The following is a 16,892-nucleotide window of genomic DNA, read 5'->3' on the forward strand; positions in this document are numbered from 1 at the left end:
TTTTGATATACGTTGGATTCTTTGATTCTTTCATTATAACTGTGGAGAGAGAATTCTCATTTCATTCATGTTTAGATAAGAAGCTATAATCTTTGCTGTCTAACGTTTATTTTTATACAGCTATTCAGGTCTTTCTAAAATGTAAACACACTATGCAGTAACAGTGATTTATTCTTAGAGTCCAAGTTAAACTTAAACTAGCACCTATTTCTAAAACACCGACTTATAAAATACATTATAAAGTTATGCTCTAGTGTGCGCTAAGTAATAATGCAGTGTTTCATTATCACACGGATCTATAAATTTGAACTACATTTTAGTTTCCATATCATATTAAACATATCTGGGTCTCCTGCCCTTTTGACCTTAAGTGCATTAGTGTCACTTTTATGGAACTGTTCTAAAGCAGTTGTTCGTAAACATTTTGCTCTAAGATTCTTTTAACTCTTAAAAATTATTGAGGACCCCACAGATCTTTTCTTTATGCGTTTTATATCTATTGACTTTGACCACATAAAAATTAAAACTGATCATGTAAAGAAGTATTTATTTATTCATTTAAAATTATAATTTAAAAATCCATTACAAATACACTCTTCCAGTTTCTTGCCCCTTCATACTATATTCAGGCCTGAAGGAGACGCGTCATCAAATTCTCTCCCTGAGAGACAGCGGCTAACAGTTCAAATTAGGCCCCTGGCATCAAAACATTAGGATGTACTGATGAATGAATAAAGGAATGGATAGACAGAGATCAAGGATAAAACAGAGTAAAATGTTCACTGTAGAATCTAGGGCGTGGGTATTGGATATCTCCTCTAATAGTCTTTCCATTTTTCTATTAATATATGTTTGAAATTTTTCATAATAAAATGTTAGGGGAAACATTACAACTTAAAATAAATAGCTTTTTTTTTTCAATTATAATCTCCAAAACAAAAAACAAAATAGTGAAAAGTGTGGCATTGTTTTACACTTGTGCAAATCTCTTCAATGTTGGTTTAATATAAGACAATTGTATTCTCATATCTGCTTCTAATTCAATCAATTGGAATCATGTATCACTCAGCCTTTGGAAAACTCCACAGTGAACCCATAACAAAATGAGAATTAAAAAAAGCAAATAACATTATTAGTGTTATTAGTTTTGACCTCATGGACCCACTGAAAGGGTCCATGAACAGGAGACTCTTTTCCTTTAAAAAGGATTAAATTGGATACCACGGATAATCCACCATGCCTGGAACATAGTAATCCATCAATCAACTGCAATTATTATTTAATAAGATTGTTTACAACATCTTTGTTTTCACTTTCAGGCTCTTCCTTGTCATCTAGAATCTGAAGAGCCAAATCATGTTAAGGAAACAGCACAAAATTTTTATTAAATTTTGGCTTTTTCTTACCTTATTAGATCAAGGAAGGATTTAGATGTATTTTTATTTATTTATTTATTTTGGGGGGACGCCAGTCCCCTTTTCTTTATTTATGAGACCAAAAATACTGGGTTGACAAATGGCATAAATAATAAAAATGTATGGGCCTTTGAGAATAAACTAAATTATACCACTGAATCAAATGTTTTGATGTTTTAGGCTTTTGGAGTATTGTGCATCAACTAAGTTTTAGAGGTAAAAGGATAACAGTTAATTTTTTGATGAGTTTAGTAAACAAATTCAAATTGCCAAGTGTATTAAAAAATGCAATTCACAAATTTTCATAGAAAAGTGCAACTGCTATAGACTGGGCCCTCCATTTAGAGAATTCACTTCCTTCAGAGAAGCTACATGGAAACCAAACTATCAATATACCTACTTGATTGCTTAGTAAATATGAACACAGAACAAGGGAAGTTAGTGCATAAGATAATACTATATTGTATTTATTATATTGTATTTATTATCTCCACAATAATAGCCTGGTCAAGTGGGTCCCTTATACCAAACCGAATTTTTTTTTCTGGACAATGAGTAGGTAGGTCCTACCAAATATAACTTTACTATTATTTTTCAAAACTTCCACTGGTTACCAAATCCCCTTCTTATTGAAGTAATCTTCCTTTATACGTTCCTCCAGTCATATCATATATTGGTCCAGAATTTACTCTGTCTTTCTTAAGGAGACTTTGTCAGTATTTTCACTGCTCTATGTGTTGACTTTAGAGTTTACCAACTCAGAAATCAATAATATTTTCAAGTTCATTGTCATTTCATTATTAATGCTCTTAGCCTAGTATATTCTTAATTTACTTAAAGTGAACACACATGCATATATCACTATTTAAAAGCTTTAAAGGTCAATATATAAACAAAATTCATAATTTGAGTATTTTAAACCTTAATGGTACTTCTAAAGGCAATACAAATTTTATTTAATTAAATTAAACTTACAAGAAAAACATAAAACCTGTGATTAGATTTTCCAATGCTTTCTCGAATTACATAAGTTAAAAAATTTTACTATGACCAAAAAAAAAAAAAACAATAGAAAAAGGCTAAAAACTGAAGGGAGAGAGGACACTCAGTTAAAAGTCACATCTCCCATTTACAAGCCATGCACCTTTGAGGGAGTCATTTAAACAGTGTGTGTGTCTCAGTTTATCCGCATAAAAAGAAGATGGAACTGGTTAAATATGTATATTACTTTTCAATTTTCTGATTTTTCTCTTTTATATTTAAAAAGAAGAGTAGTGAGGGTCTACTAAGAACAGTGTGAACTGTAAAAAATAAACTGAAATTGCTTTTTAAAACGAGCTTTGCTCTCATTTGCACAACTTAGATGATTAAGCCATATAATACTTTTTATAAAGGTTACAATTTATGATAAAATAGCAGTCAGTAAAAAATAGTTCCTGCAATTAAAAAAATAAAGGGCATTTAAAAAAATTAAATATATCAAAATGTTAGCATTTGTTCAATCTGGTTATCAGTCTGAGTGCTATTTATTTACTAGGTTAAGATCTACTTTTGTAAAATTGAAAAGGATTCTGATCAAGTCAATAGTGTAATACAAAAAACTTTGAACATCTTAAAAGAATTGGAAGCAAACACCAACTTTTCTTGTAGAAACAACACTATTATAATTTCAGCATTATTGTTTATTTGCTGTCTATTAAATTTTATAAAATGAAACGTTCTTACTAAACGCCCTTCACTATAATTGTATGCATCTGTGGACTATAAAACTAATTTACCAAATTGAAATTGTTACCTGGTAAAGCCTGGCATTCTTGTTGTCGCTGATCCCACTGGCAATTCAAGTTTAGTGAACAGCTTTTACAGCTCGTCAGTTTGTTACAAATCTGCTCATTTCTCACATGACATTTGGTGTAGTTTTTTACAGACTAGAAAGTTAAAACATAAAACGTTATTTTTCACCTTTCTACGGCAAGGATTCTTAAACTTCAGTGTATATATAAATCACTGGTGAATTTTAAAAATGCAGATTCTAACCCCAAATCCAGTTGTACATCTTTTGATTCTGAGAGAATCAGAATCTCTTTATTCATTTCTTTAAACTACAGTTCTTGGAATTAGAATGTGTCCTTATCAGAAAAAAAAAAAAAAAAAAGAGCAAATTACACGATTTGAACCAGAAATTATCTAAAGAAAAGCTTTTCTACTAAATTTTGTAACAGGCTTCCAATTCAATAAAAAAAGCTAATGCACAAAGTCAATTCTCATAATGATCACATGAAATAATTTTAGTCATAATAAGACTATCACGCAAGTCCCTGGGAATGAAGTAGAAATAATGAGTAATAAAAATTAAAGAGATGCTTTATCAAAATCTAATACAATCTAAAATGATAAATAATTTTCCCAATAACTCAGATTAATTTTATTTCCACAGACACTAAATAATGATTTTGGTTAATTGGTATTTCTCCTGTATGTATTTGTCACATTGCCTTTATCTAGGCTATAAACAACCTGCCAAAATTACATTTTGATCAATCCAACAACCCGACGTAATCATACTTCAAAACTAATTCCAGGACTCAGAAGTAAAGGTCAAAAAGGGGGTAAAAAACAGGCAATAGAGGGACTTTGGTGGTAGTTACCTACATACACCAAGGTTCAGATAGTTTACATAATATTATCAAGATCTATGATAAAACCTGCCTCGTGAAAATCAGACACTAAAATTTTTGGTTCAGTTCTTCCTGTGACTCTTCTTTGAAAAAAAAATTCACAAGGACATAATGCTGCACTTTGGGCCTCACTTCAACCTTTTTTCCCTCTATAGGTAGACATGCTTACCTCAGGCTTTCTCATATAAGGGAGCTAAATATTTCTTGTCAGTCAATAAACAGTTAAAATTTAGTTATAACTATCTCACATATAAAAATAGTTGAAGCAATTTTTATCTTCTTAGATACTTTAAATGTCACTCACCAAATTTTTATTTATAACCTACTATACCTTCCTACATAAAATACATTGCCGTCATCTCCATTCCACAAACGTTAATTCTTTAGAGCAAATTACAATACCAGGTAACAGATTAAAAGTACATAGATACTGTTTCTCTTTATTCATCCTAGAAAATCACGAAAGATGAACTTTTTTATATCTCAGATTACTTTGTGACTCTTATTGAACCATCGCATTTTCATTAGAAACATATTAACTTTTTTATTGCTATCTTTTTCTGATTCATAGCTTTTTGCTTTCATACAATACATAAGTGTTAATATTATTCTATATGATCATTAGAGTACAGTTCCAAATATTCGCAGCTAACTGAAGAGAAGCAAATTTACTTGAATCATCCGACAAATAGAATAACCTATAAAAACAAGAGAATGGCTAAACATCTTAGAATGAGAGAAAGAATGACAGCTTAATGCCAGCCCTTGGAATAACAATGGTATCATTCAAGCCATCATCCAAATAACTATACAGCTATTCATTAAGAACAGTATAGTTATCTATTGGTACTGAACCAGTACAATAGATGAAACTATATTTCAGTTACACACAGGGCCAATTTAATTAATTATGGAAGAAAGCTGACTGTTATTCTGAAACATGGTTGCATTTTTTGGCTTAATGAACCAGATGTACAGTAGTAAACAGACTATGAAGACTAACCATTACTCTACTGATCTTCACTCTAACATATTTAGACGTAAATTTAAAATGAAAATCTGTGAGAAGTAAGCAGGTTATTTGAGCTATTAGAGCACAAAATATGCAACTTGCAGTAAATATAACTAAATAATGAAATAGGATATCAAAGGACATCATTTACACTAAAATCTCATAGACCTTTCTGTACCCATTAGCATTTGGTTTAGCTTAATTACCAGACATTGTGATAAAACTGTCTAAAAGACACATTAAATCAAAGTCTAAATTACAAGTGAGTACCATCTGCTTGCTTATACTATCTCACCCACTGCTTTCCTTTTTAACACATCGTTATCAAAAATAAAATATAAAGCAAAATAAAAACCACTTTATAAACTGAGTACTTGATAGCAATTTATATAACAAATTTTTAGATATGTGTATTTTCACTCAGTTTAAGTGTCTAAACACAAATGAACTCCGGGTTATCCAATAAAGCTTTAAATAAAATCTGCTTGCAATTTTTATCTAACAACATTCTCTATTTCAGTCCCTTATTCCTCCCATGCTTCATTTCACTTCCTCCACTCCGATTTCCACATTAGTTACTTTAACTCTCATTAGATGAATATTAATGCAAGTATAAAAAGGCAATTCAGATTTTCAAAGAAGAGTAATGTCATATTAACATTAAAACAAATAAAATTGAAGTATACATTATTATTAAAGCAACTTATACCACTGGAAACTATATACCAGCATAGTATGTATGAAAGCAAAATGGTTCAATCTAATGAGTCAATAACTGAACATTTTCCTCCATTTTAAGTTTTGAATATTATTTTAGCATAAAATCATAAAACTTAACATTTTGAAATACAATTGGTTACTAGAGAAAATTTTTAGATGATACAATGCAAGTTTTTTACTTAGTTTTCAAACTCCCTCTTCTTTACCTTTTACCTCTCTGCCTGCTGTCTTGAAAAACAATGGATACTTCTGATTAACGAAAGTCAGAAAAATTCATGTACGTTATACTTAGTTGAAAATCTGTATGTACATTATTTAGTTACTTAAGCTATAGCCCCAAAAACCGAACATGTAATTGTATTAAATACATTTTGAATACTTTTTAAATTTTTCTTTCAATTTGTTGACATCTTCTAAAAAAGCATGGGATTTATTTTACTATCCACTTAAATTTTTACTGCTCTTAATCCATTTTCATCTACCATAAATATTAATTTTACAATTTCTTCCATAGTCTACCTACAGTAGGGTTTCTCAACGTCATCACTATTGACATTTTGAGCCAGATAATTATTTCTTATGAGAGGGCTGTTCACACACTGCAGGATGTGTCGCAGCATCCCCGGCCTCTACCTCCTAGATGCCAGCAGCAGCCTCACAGCCATCACAACCAAAAACATCTACAGACATCGCCAAATGTCCCTTGGGGTACAAAACTGCCTCTTGTTGAGAACCACTGATCTCAAGACAGATAAAAAGGAAACCACCACTGTCAATACCTCAGGTTAAAGTAACACAAAGTGCATAAACAAGTCACTAGACCATACCACTATTAATGCGTCTCTGACAAACGTCCCCTGGAAATGATTCCAATACTTACTGTATGATCCTATTTCCATCAGCACAGAAGACAGTGTTTATACTTATATACTTATTTAAAAATCTGTTTTGTAAGAATTTTCCGTCTCATCGTGAAAAGAAGTAAAAGTTACTGGATTCAAAATGGATTCTACACTGACAAATTTCAGTAACAATCTACAGACAGAATTAACCACATACCAAGAACTGAGTGATTCTCTACATATTTTCTAAACATCTTGATGTGTTAAGTGCTATTTTTTACAGTGTTAATAAATGATAACGATTACAGAGCAGCAATGCTAACTACATCACCATTTACCCATAAGTACTAACCATACTGCAGTTACTATTTGCTGAAATGCATTTCTTGTCATCACACCATTGGCACCCATTTGTATTGGCAGTACAGCTGGCACAATCTGCATATCTGTAACATCTGTCATCAGAAGCAGCTATAATACAAATGCAAGATAGAAACACATCAGGATGAAAAAGAAAATGTCACACTTCTTGATTCACACATTTTTTAACATCTGTTTAAGAATCACTAAGAAATTTTTAAACCATAAATATGACCATCCATATCAAAATAAGTTCTTCAATATGAAGTCACTTTGTTGTTTAGTTGTTTACAGAATTTAGATACCTCTTACCCTCATCTTAATCACTGAATCTGCCGGGATGCTACAGCCATTTAAAATGTACACTTGGAAAGGGGAAAAGCTTCACAGATAATTTAGTGAACAAAATATATTACTGTACATCTAAAAGAAAACATTATAACAAATACTTATTGTTTATCATTCTTCATAAAGGATATTTAGAGACATCTGAATTACTTTGATTAGCAAAACTTGCAAATCTATTTGTTAATTGTGGCACTGAACATGTACAAATGCCCACGCACTTACAGAAAACTGAACAATTTTTATCCTGCTAATTTGTTCATAAATAAATATTTACTAGTAATTTTTCATAAGTTTGATTTATTTATTCAATATTTCCTAAGAAATATTAAATAGAACATTAGTCATCAAAATTATAGAAAAAGTTTTAACTTCGTGGTCTGACTTGGCAATAATTCAGGAAGAAAACTACCAAAGGCAGAATAAATCACTTCATTTTATTTCTTTGAATCATACACATTATTTCTAGAAAGGATCACTTAAAAACATTTTTTACTTACATAGGAAAACAACCCATATACATGACCATGTTATGTATAAAATATTGACATGTACTATTACATACCGATTTTTTAAAAAAAACTAATAAATAGCTAGTAAGAATATGAAATATTAATTGCTGCCTCATTCAAACACTAGAATCCTAATTAAAGGTTTATAAATTTTTAATTTCTGAAAGCTACTAAGGTAATTCTTATGAGCAGAATGCATTTCTACTTCTAGCTAAGAAGAGGTTTGTGCCAGATAGAGGGAAAAGAAAAAACAACTTTTACCTGTTTTAGGTGGGCACTTTGCTCTAAGAATATTATTCCTATTCCCAGATTCCCAAGATTCACAGTAATTTTTATTCCAAATACACTTTATTCCGGGACCAGCATTTTTACAAACTTCTTCATCTCTGAAAGCCTTGCAATTTGGAGGCTTGTACACAAGGATATCATTAAGGAGCACACTAGAAAATCCTCCAAATATATACATGGACCTAGTGAAAAACAAAACAAGTATCTTAAGAAACAATATTAAGAGAAGTCTCTGTCTAATGTATTCATTTTAAAAATAAATTTAAATATATGTTTTACATTATTTTATCAAGGTAGGAAACAAATTTTTTTAGAAATAGATAATAGCTATCCATGGATTATAAGATATACTTTAGAATTGCTATTTAAAATTATAATTTTTGAAAACAGACATAGAATTAGAAATTAGATACAAAGGTCTTCTTATAGTGTTTTATTATAAAATTTTTAAAAAGAGTACAATAATCAAAAAGATTTTCAAAATTTCAATTTGAAAAGAAAAGCCCAGACAATTACTGAATTAATACTACCAGTGCCAAAAAAATTTGACATGCCTCAAAACAGTGTAATTATTAATATAATAAATGGAAAAGATCAGAAAATGCTTCAATAATACCTTTTACTATTTAAGAGAAGAAAAAGAAAAATCAACCAAACAATTTTTAAACAGAAAAGCCTAGAGGTTATAAGTTTACACTCTGAATTTCACTTAGTACTATTTTGAAAGCCAACTGATTTCAGTTACACAGCTTCACTGTAGTTAAGTTCTATCTGCTTTTACTAACACATTGGAGATTTTTTTACATAACTAGACTAAAATGGAAATAAAATGAACTTATAAACATGTTCACATTTTAAGTTAATGAGCTAGCATATTTTTACTGTCACTTGACTCCACATTACCAAATTTTTGCTATAGAAATAGAAAAATCATATTAACTTAAAGGTGGGAAGTAACTTAATGATCACACAGTCCAAATCCCCAATGGATTTAAGGATATTAAAGTACAGAGAGGTTAAGAGACTTGTCGAAAATCTTGCATTTAGTTATTGACAGAATTAAAATGAAATATAATTCTTCTCACTTTCCTTGTTCTCCTTTATATAAATATGGGGCTAGCCTTTCTATCACTTCAGTTTAATCTCTGGAAAAAACGAATGTAGATAGGATGACTTTTTTAAAAAGTATCTAAGGTTTTATCTCAGCACCTTTCCTTTGACTCCTGCCTTACCCTTTAAATATATTTAAACAAAAAAGAATGAAGGATATGGTTAACAAACCAAAAGGTATTCCACAGTAGAGTAGGGAGGCATAAAATCCAATCCCATTAAGTACAAACAATAATTTTTAACAGAATAACAGAATATGCAGATAGTAAAACTGATAAACGTTATTTCTTTTACCCATTAATGACAACTGCAGAGTGGCCAAATCTGTTGACATCTCTATGAAGATTTGGTTTGGGTAATATTTTCCATTCATCACAAGCTAGAAAAAGAAAACAGCAAAACAGAAAATGAAATAAAAGAAAAAATTAAGACAAATACTATAAAACAGGCCAAATTAAAGATGCAATACTGAACAATCGGAAGCTTTTCATTAATTTTTCATGACCTACAGTTCAGTACTATAATTCAACTAGCATTATTCCTTAAATAAAAACAGTTTCTGCCTAAAATTCCCACAAACAAATTTAAGTGTATAAGAATAAAGGAAATGAAATAAAATAAATTAGGTATATTTTATATTGGAGAATGACTTCAATGGCATATCTTAATTAAATAAACCAAGATTCACATAGCAAAATACATGAATGTCATGTATTAGGCAAAGCTATTAGAAAGTTAAATCACTAAATCAAACTTTACATAGACACATCCAAAATTAAATAGAATATATAATATTCAGTGAAGAAATGTCTAAAAACTGAATCATCAAAATAAAATATAAGTGTGGAACCAGAAGAGACTCTGAATAGCTAAAGCAATCTTGCGAAAGAAGACCAAAGCTGGAAGTACCACACTCCCTGATATCAAACTGTACTACAAGGCTGCAGTAATCAAAACATTATGGACTGGAACAAAAACAGGCACTAAAACAGATCAACGGGACAGAATAAAGAACCCAGAAATAAACCCACACCTATATGGTCAATTAATTTATGACAAGGAAGTCAAGAATACAAAATGGGGGGGGAAGTCTCTTCAATAAATGAAGTTAGGAAAAGTGGAGAGCTATGTACAAAAGAATGAAATTGGACCATTTTCTTACTACGTATACAAAAATTAATTCAAAATGAATTGAAAACTTAAATGTAAGACCTGAAAGTATAACTCCTAGAAAAAAAAGATAGGCAGTAAACTCTGACATGGGTCTTAGCAATATTTTTTTGAATCTATTTCCTCAGCCAAGGGCAACGTAAGTATAAATAAATAAATGGAACTACATACCGTGTTTCCCCAAAAATAAGACCTAACCAAAAAATAAGCCCTAGCATGATTTTTCAGGATGACATCCCCTGAACATAAGCCCTAATGTGTCTTTAGGTGCAAAAATTAATATAAAATCTGGTCTTATTTTGGGGGAAACACGGTAAAACTAAAAAGGTTTTGAATACAGAAGGAAACCAACAAAACAAAAAGGTAACCTATTAAATGGGAGGAGATATTTGTAAATGATACATCTGATAAGGAGTCAATATTGAAAGTATATAAAGAACTCATGCAAGTCAATATGAAAACAACAAACAACACAATTAAAATGGACAGAGGATCTGAATAGACATTTTTCCAATAAAGACATACAGATGGAAAACAGACACATGAAAAATGCTCAATATCACTAATTATCAGGGAAATGTGAATCAAAACCACAAAGAGATATCACCTCACACATGTCAGGATGACTATTATCAAAAAGACAATAAATAACAAGTGTTGGCAAGGATGTGGAGAAAAGAGAACCCATGTACATTCTTGGTGGGAACGTAACTTGGTGTAGCCACTATGGAAAACAGTATGGAAGTGCCTCAAAAAATTAAAAATGTGACTACCATATGATGCAGCTATTCCACTTTTGGATATTTATCCAAAGAAAATGAAAACACTAATTTGAAAAGTCATATGCACCCCTGTGTTCACTCAGCGTTATTTATAATAGCCAAGATACAGAAGCAACCTATGTGTCCAATGATAGATGAATGGATAAAGAAGATGTGATATATATATATACATACATACACACACACACGTATATATGTAATGGAATATTACTAAACCATTAAAAATAAGATCTTGCTATTTGTGACAACATGGATGGACCTAGAGGATGTCATGCTGAATTAAATAAATCAGACAGAGAAAGATAAATACTAAATGCGTTCACTTATATTTGAAATTAAAAAATCAAAACAAATGAATAAACAAAACGAAACAGAAACAGACTCACAGACATAGTGAATGAACTGATGGTTGCCAGAGCATGGGAGGATGAGTGAAATAAGTGAAGGGGATTAAGAGGTACAACAAACTACCAGTTATATAATAAATAAGTCACAGGAATGTAATGTACAGGTGTGGCCTGTAAAGAGTGGAAATGGCACAACAAAACTGACTGGAAATTTTGTGCTTGGGTAAGACATCTTGACTCCAAATTCTTTTCTTTTTTTAACTTTCTCTTTTTTCCCCAGTTTTATTGAGATATAACTGACATGTGGCATTGTATAAGTTTATGGTACAGAGCATAATGATTTTTTAAATTTTATTATTTTTTATATTCGTTTCAGGTGTACAAAACAACACAATGATTAGTCATGTACACCCTCACAAAGCGATACCCCCCAAGTCTACTACCCCTGACATCGTATATAGCTGTTACAATACCATTGACTATATTCCCTATGCTGTACTTTGCATCCCATGAACATATATATATATATACACATGTATACATACAACTATATATAATTATAGTTGATATTCAATATTATTCTACGTCAGCCTCAGGTGTACAGCACAGTGGTCAGGCAACTACAGTCTATGAAGTGATCCCCCTGATAAGTCTGGCAGCCTACATAATTTTTACAACATTATTGATTATATCATAATGATTTGACTTACATATATTGTGAATAGATTACCACAATAAGTTTAGTTACCATCCATCCTCTCAAGTAGATACAAATGAAAACAAGAAAAAGCATTTTTCCCCCATATCTCTGACTAACAACATTCTGGACCTAAGTGGAAGAAAAGAGCTAGAGGTTTCATTCTTATGTATACTTTAACGTAACCCCACTGTTTCCAAAATAGTACTTACACCCTCTGCCATGTTCTGAGCACACAGTACCTAGGTCAAAGAGTAACTGCAAAGAGTAAAACGTTGTCTTCCAGCGGAGTAGAAGGGCATATACTCATCTGCACAAGTTGAGGAAGAACATATGGGGATTTAATGGCTAATTGTTCTAATCGAACTTTCTGTCTTCAGGCCAACAATCACCTCCGTTTTCAGAATACTTAATAACTCCAATTTGAAAAAAAGTACATGAGAGATAAGCAACTCCAATTCAACTCCCAAAGAAAGAGTGCACTGGGAGCTGGTCCAAGATTGTGAAATAGTGGGATTTGATGGATTCGACCACATACTTACTGCTCAAATCACACAGCTAACATAAATGAGCAAGGCTCAAAACTCAAAAGCATTTATTTGGCTTCAGATTTTGTGCATTTTAGTGAGTTTCTTTCTATTAAGAAAATACGTGGTGCATATCTGAACATCTCAGCTTAGTAACCATGCTAAAGATCAGGGAGTTATCTTCTGAATGTTCTCCAAGCCATATTGTTTTCATAATACCATGTCTTGAAAAAATAGGACAAAGAATAAAACACTAATTTACTTGGTTGTTTCAATCTAAAGAAAGGGAAACTAAGAATTCTTCAACTGTTCTCAACTAATAGAAGGAAAACAGATGAAATTTAATAGATTTAGGTAAGACGTAGGAAAAAGATCATCAATATTTAAGTAATTCAACTGAAATGTAATGAAGATCCAATGACACAATGACATCATGAATATAAATTAAGTAAGACTGAGTTTCTGCCCTCAAGGAATAACAATAGGATGTGATAACTATTAAGAGAGATATACAAAGAGTGCTATGGGAGCTCAAAAAAATGAAAGGCACAGGCTGCTTCAAATTGTTAAATGTTTAAAAAAATTATTATTATAACACTATATAAAATTAACTGAAAAATTCATAAAACCTTTTATAATCTTTTTAAATAGTTTCCTAGTATAGGTGGTCATGACTTTTACCTAATAAAAATAATATGCTAATTGCTTATCAATGCTATGTACTATTTCTCAAAACAACTGTAAGGAGTAAATATTTTTGTCACCATGTCATATATATATATATATATATATATATATATATATATATATATATATATATATATATATATGAAAACAGTCTGTAGAGGTTAGCTTGAGTTCCTTAAAGTCATTAAATGGCAAAGTCTGTAGTCAAAACTAGATCGTATTAACTACTACAGTATGCTGCCCCACTACACCAAACTATTCTTTTTGATATAAACATTAACTTCAGGAAAATACAAAAAAATAGCACTGTTTTAAAGCACACAAGTCTCTGCAGAAGAGAAATATTACAGTACAGTAATAAAAATTTAATTATACATACAAGCAATTAATTCGGACAAATAATAATACAATTCTACTGCTAGGAGTTCTTTGCCTTTTAACCTATGTGGCGCTAGGAGGTGACGGACATTACCTTCAATTCGACTAAAAGTTTAAAAATAATTATGTACAATAGTGTGGTAGACGTTGTTGTTGTTCAACAAATATTCCAATTCTCTTCCTCAGGCCCATGGCAAAATTATACTCCCACACTCCCTAGAAGTTGGACGTGACAATATGACTTGTTTCCGTCAACGCAATGTAAGCAATAGTGACACTTCCATTTCTGGATGGAACCATTTAATTACCAATGAAGGAAAAGGCAATTTCAGCCTGCATCCCTAAGTGATGAAAATGAACAAATCTGCCCTTCCAACCAACACTAGATGTGTATCACGAGTGAAAAGTAAACTTCATTACTCTTAATCCTCTGAAGTTTGGAGATATGTGGTAGACATGGACATGTGCTCCAAGATCATTGCTCAAGGGATGATTATCCGTGATACTAGGAGTGAACAGTCATCAGGAATTGCCTAGTGGCAGAGGTCACTTCACCCAAGGACAGATCTTTCCAAGATGACCACATGCAATGGCTGACCAATGTGGGGTTTTAAAGCCCCTGCCATTTCAGCCCAACATAGGGCAATTCTGACTGACAATTTTATCTCCAGATATCCTTGTGGGGTTGACTAAAGTACTCTGACCAGCATTACAATTCAATTTCACCCTTTTCCAATCCTGCTTCCTCCCTCCACCTCTTCCAAAGGCATTATCATAAGGGTACTCCAATGAACAACATAAACACTAAACTCTATCTCAGAATCTGCTTCCCAGAGCATCCATACTATTATAGTTGGTGCTAGGAGTGGGACAAGAAAACAAGAAACAAGATAAAGTTTGGGAACCGAATCACACACTGCCAGGTCAGCAATAAAAAACCCATTATTTATGGTGGGTGGAGCACAGAGAAACCCTGGCACAAGGTGGCCGTTAATTGTTAAAACTTAAACCACTGATGACATAAGGCGGCCATCAAGTGTTAAAACTTAGTGAGTACTCTAGCAGATGTGAAGTATCAGATGTTCAAAAAGTGTGGGGGAAATGGTAACTACTAATACAGTGGAATTGCTTAGCCCTACTGAGCACTAGAAAAAAACAATGAAAGGCTGAGAAAGCCAGAGGCCACCTAGCGTCATATATAGAGGCTGCCAATTATAGGTCTGCAAATTAAAGAACATCTGCTATTCCAAAGCCAATGCCCTGACAGGAAGAGAATGAGACCTTGACACATAGAATGGGGACATCTGAGTTGTTGCCCCTGAAAAATCTCCCCAAATTTTGAGTTCCCACATTTTCATGAGTCATCTGAGAATGGAGAAATGGTCCATCCTATTAAGAGACAGTACTCAGCCTTGCTGGAACACAACACAGAGGCTTCTCTCCAGGAAGATGTGCCCCAGCTCAGAATCTGTGTCCACCTTCCCTATTGGCCACTGGTCCTCTGATTTGGCTTAGAATAACTCAGCCAGGTATAAACGGAACTACTGGAAGGAGCAGGACTACACCCGGAAGGGTCAGTCAGACCTAGTAGACAGCATGTATTGGCAGACATCGGAGGAGTACACTGGAACTAGGTGCTGAAGGAGCCAGAACCTTACACTGGCTTAGAACGAGTTTATTGATTTAAAAGCACACGCCCAAGACGGAGAATCTATGCCCTAACAAGAAACCCAGGAGATTATGTGAACTCACTATTAAGATGATTCTCACGCACAGAAAAGGAAATCATCAACAAAACGAAATGGCAAGCTATGGAATGGGAGCAAATATTTGAAAATCATATCTCTCATAAGGGGTCAATATCCAAAATGTATAAAGAACTCATACAATTCAATAGCAATAAAAAACAAACAATCTGATTTTAAAAATGAGCAGAGGAACTGAATAGATATTTTCCCAAAGAATACATCTAAAAGGTTAACAGGTACATGAAAAGATACTCAACATCACTAATTATTGGGGAAATGCAAATCAAAACCACAATGAGATATCACTTCATACCTGCTAGAATGGTCATTATCAAAAAGCAAAAAAGTAACAAGTGTTGGTGAGGACAGGGAGAAAAGGGAACCCTTGTGCCCTGTTCTTGGGAATGTAAATTGGTATAGTCAATTTGGAAAACAGTATAGCGGTCCTCAAAAAAATTAAAATAAAAGTACCATGTGATCCCATAATTCCACCTTTGAGTATATAACCAAAGGAAATGAAACAGGATCTCAAAGAGATAGTACACTCCCATGTTCATTACAGCACTATCCACAATGGCCAAGACGTGAAAACAACCTAAGTGCCTGTCAATGGATAAAGATGTCACACACACACACACACACACACACACACACACACTCAAATATTATTTAGCCATGAGAAAGAAAGAAATCTTATTACTTAAACAACATGGATGGACCTTTATGGCATTATGCTAAGTGAAACAAGCCACACAAAAATACTAATATGGTATCACTTACATGTGAAATCTAAAACAAATCTAAAACAAACTCATAGAAACTAAAGGTAGAAAAGTGATTGCCAGGGACTGGGGGTGGGGGAAATATGAAGGGGTTGGTAAACGAGTACAAACTTTCAGCCATAAAATGAGGATTTAATGTATAACATGGTGACTACAGTTGATAACACTGTATTGTATAATTGAAATTTGCTCAGAGCATAAAACTTAAGTGTTGTTACCCAAAAAATAATTAATTGATTAATTAAAATAAATAAATAAATAAGTAAACATGGGAGGTGATACACGTATTAATTAACGAGATGGGGGAATCCTTTTACAATGTCTACATATATCAAATCTTCATGATGTACACTTTAAATATCTTATAATTTTACTTGTCAATTATATCTGAACAACGCTAAAAAAGAAGACACCTAGAAACACGGAAAAACACAGCACATGCTAAGTAAGGTCAAAATGCCAGAACTGCCATAGCAAAGAGTAAAGGCAGGG

General features: G+C 32.3%; 1 protein-coding gene across 2 annotated transcripts in view; it reads right to left on the reverse strand.

The window, feature by feature from the left end:
* ATRNL1 (attractin like 1) overlaps positions 1 to 16,892 on the reverse strand; it is a 564,648-nt gene that overhangs the window by 448,668 nt on the left and 99,088 nt on the right. For both annotated transcript variants that reach the window (XM_019725236.2, XM_074338995.1), the window contains exons 11-14: positions 9,577 to 9,661; positions 8,146 to 8,354; positions 7,020 to 7,138; positions 3,211 to 3,343 (exon numbers count right to left, since the gene is read on the reverse strand). In XM_019725236.2, the coding sequence (XP_019580795.2) occupies positions 3,211 to 3,343; positions 7,020 to 7,138; positions 8,146 to 8,354; positions 9,577 to 9,661 (546 nt within the window). The remainder of the gene's footprint in view (positions 1 to 3,210; positions 3,344 to 7,019; positions 7,139 to 8,145; positions 8,355 to 9,576; positions 9,662 to 16,892) is intronic.

Source organism: Rhinolophus sinicus, linkage group LG07 (genome assembly GCF_036562045.2).
Source record: "Rhinolophus sinicus isolate RSC01 linkage group LG07, ASM3656204v1, whole genome shotgun sequence".
In the NCBI taxonomy this organism is placed as follows: Eukaryota; Metazoa; Chordata; class Mammalia; order Chiroptera; family Rhinolophidae; genus Rhinolophus; species Rhinolophus sinicus.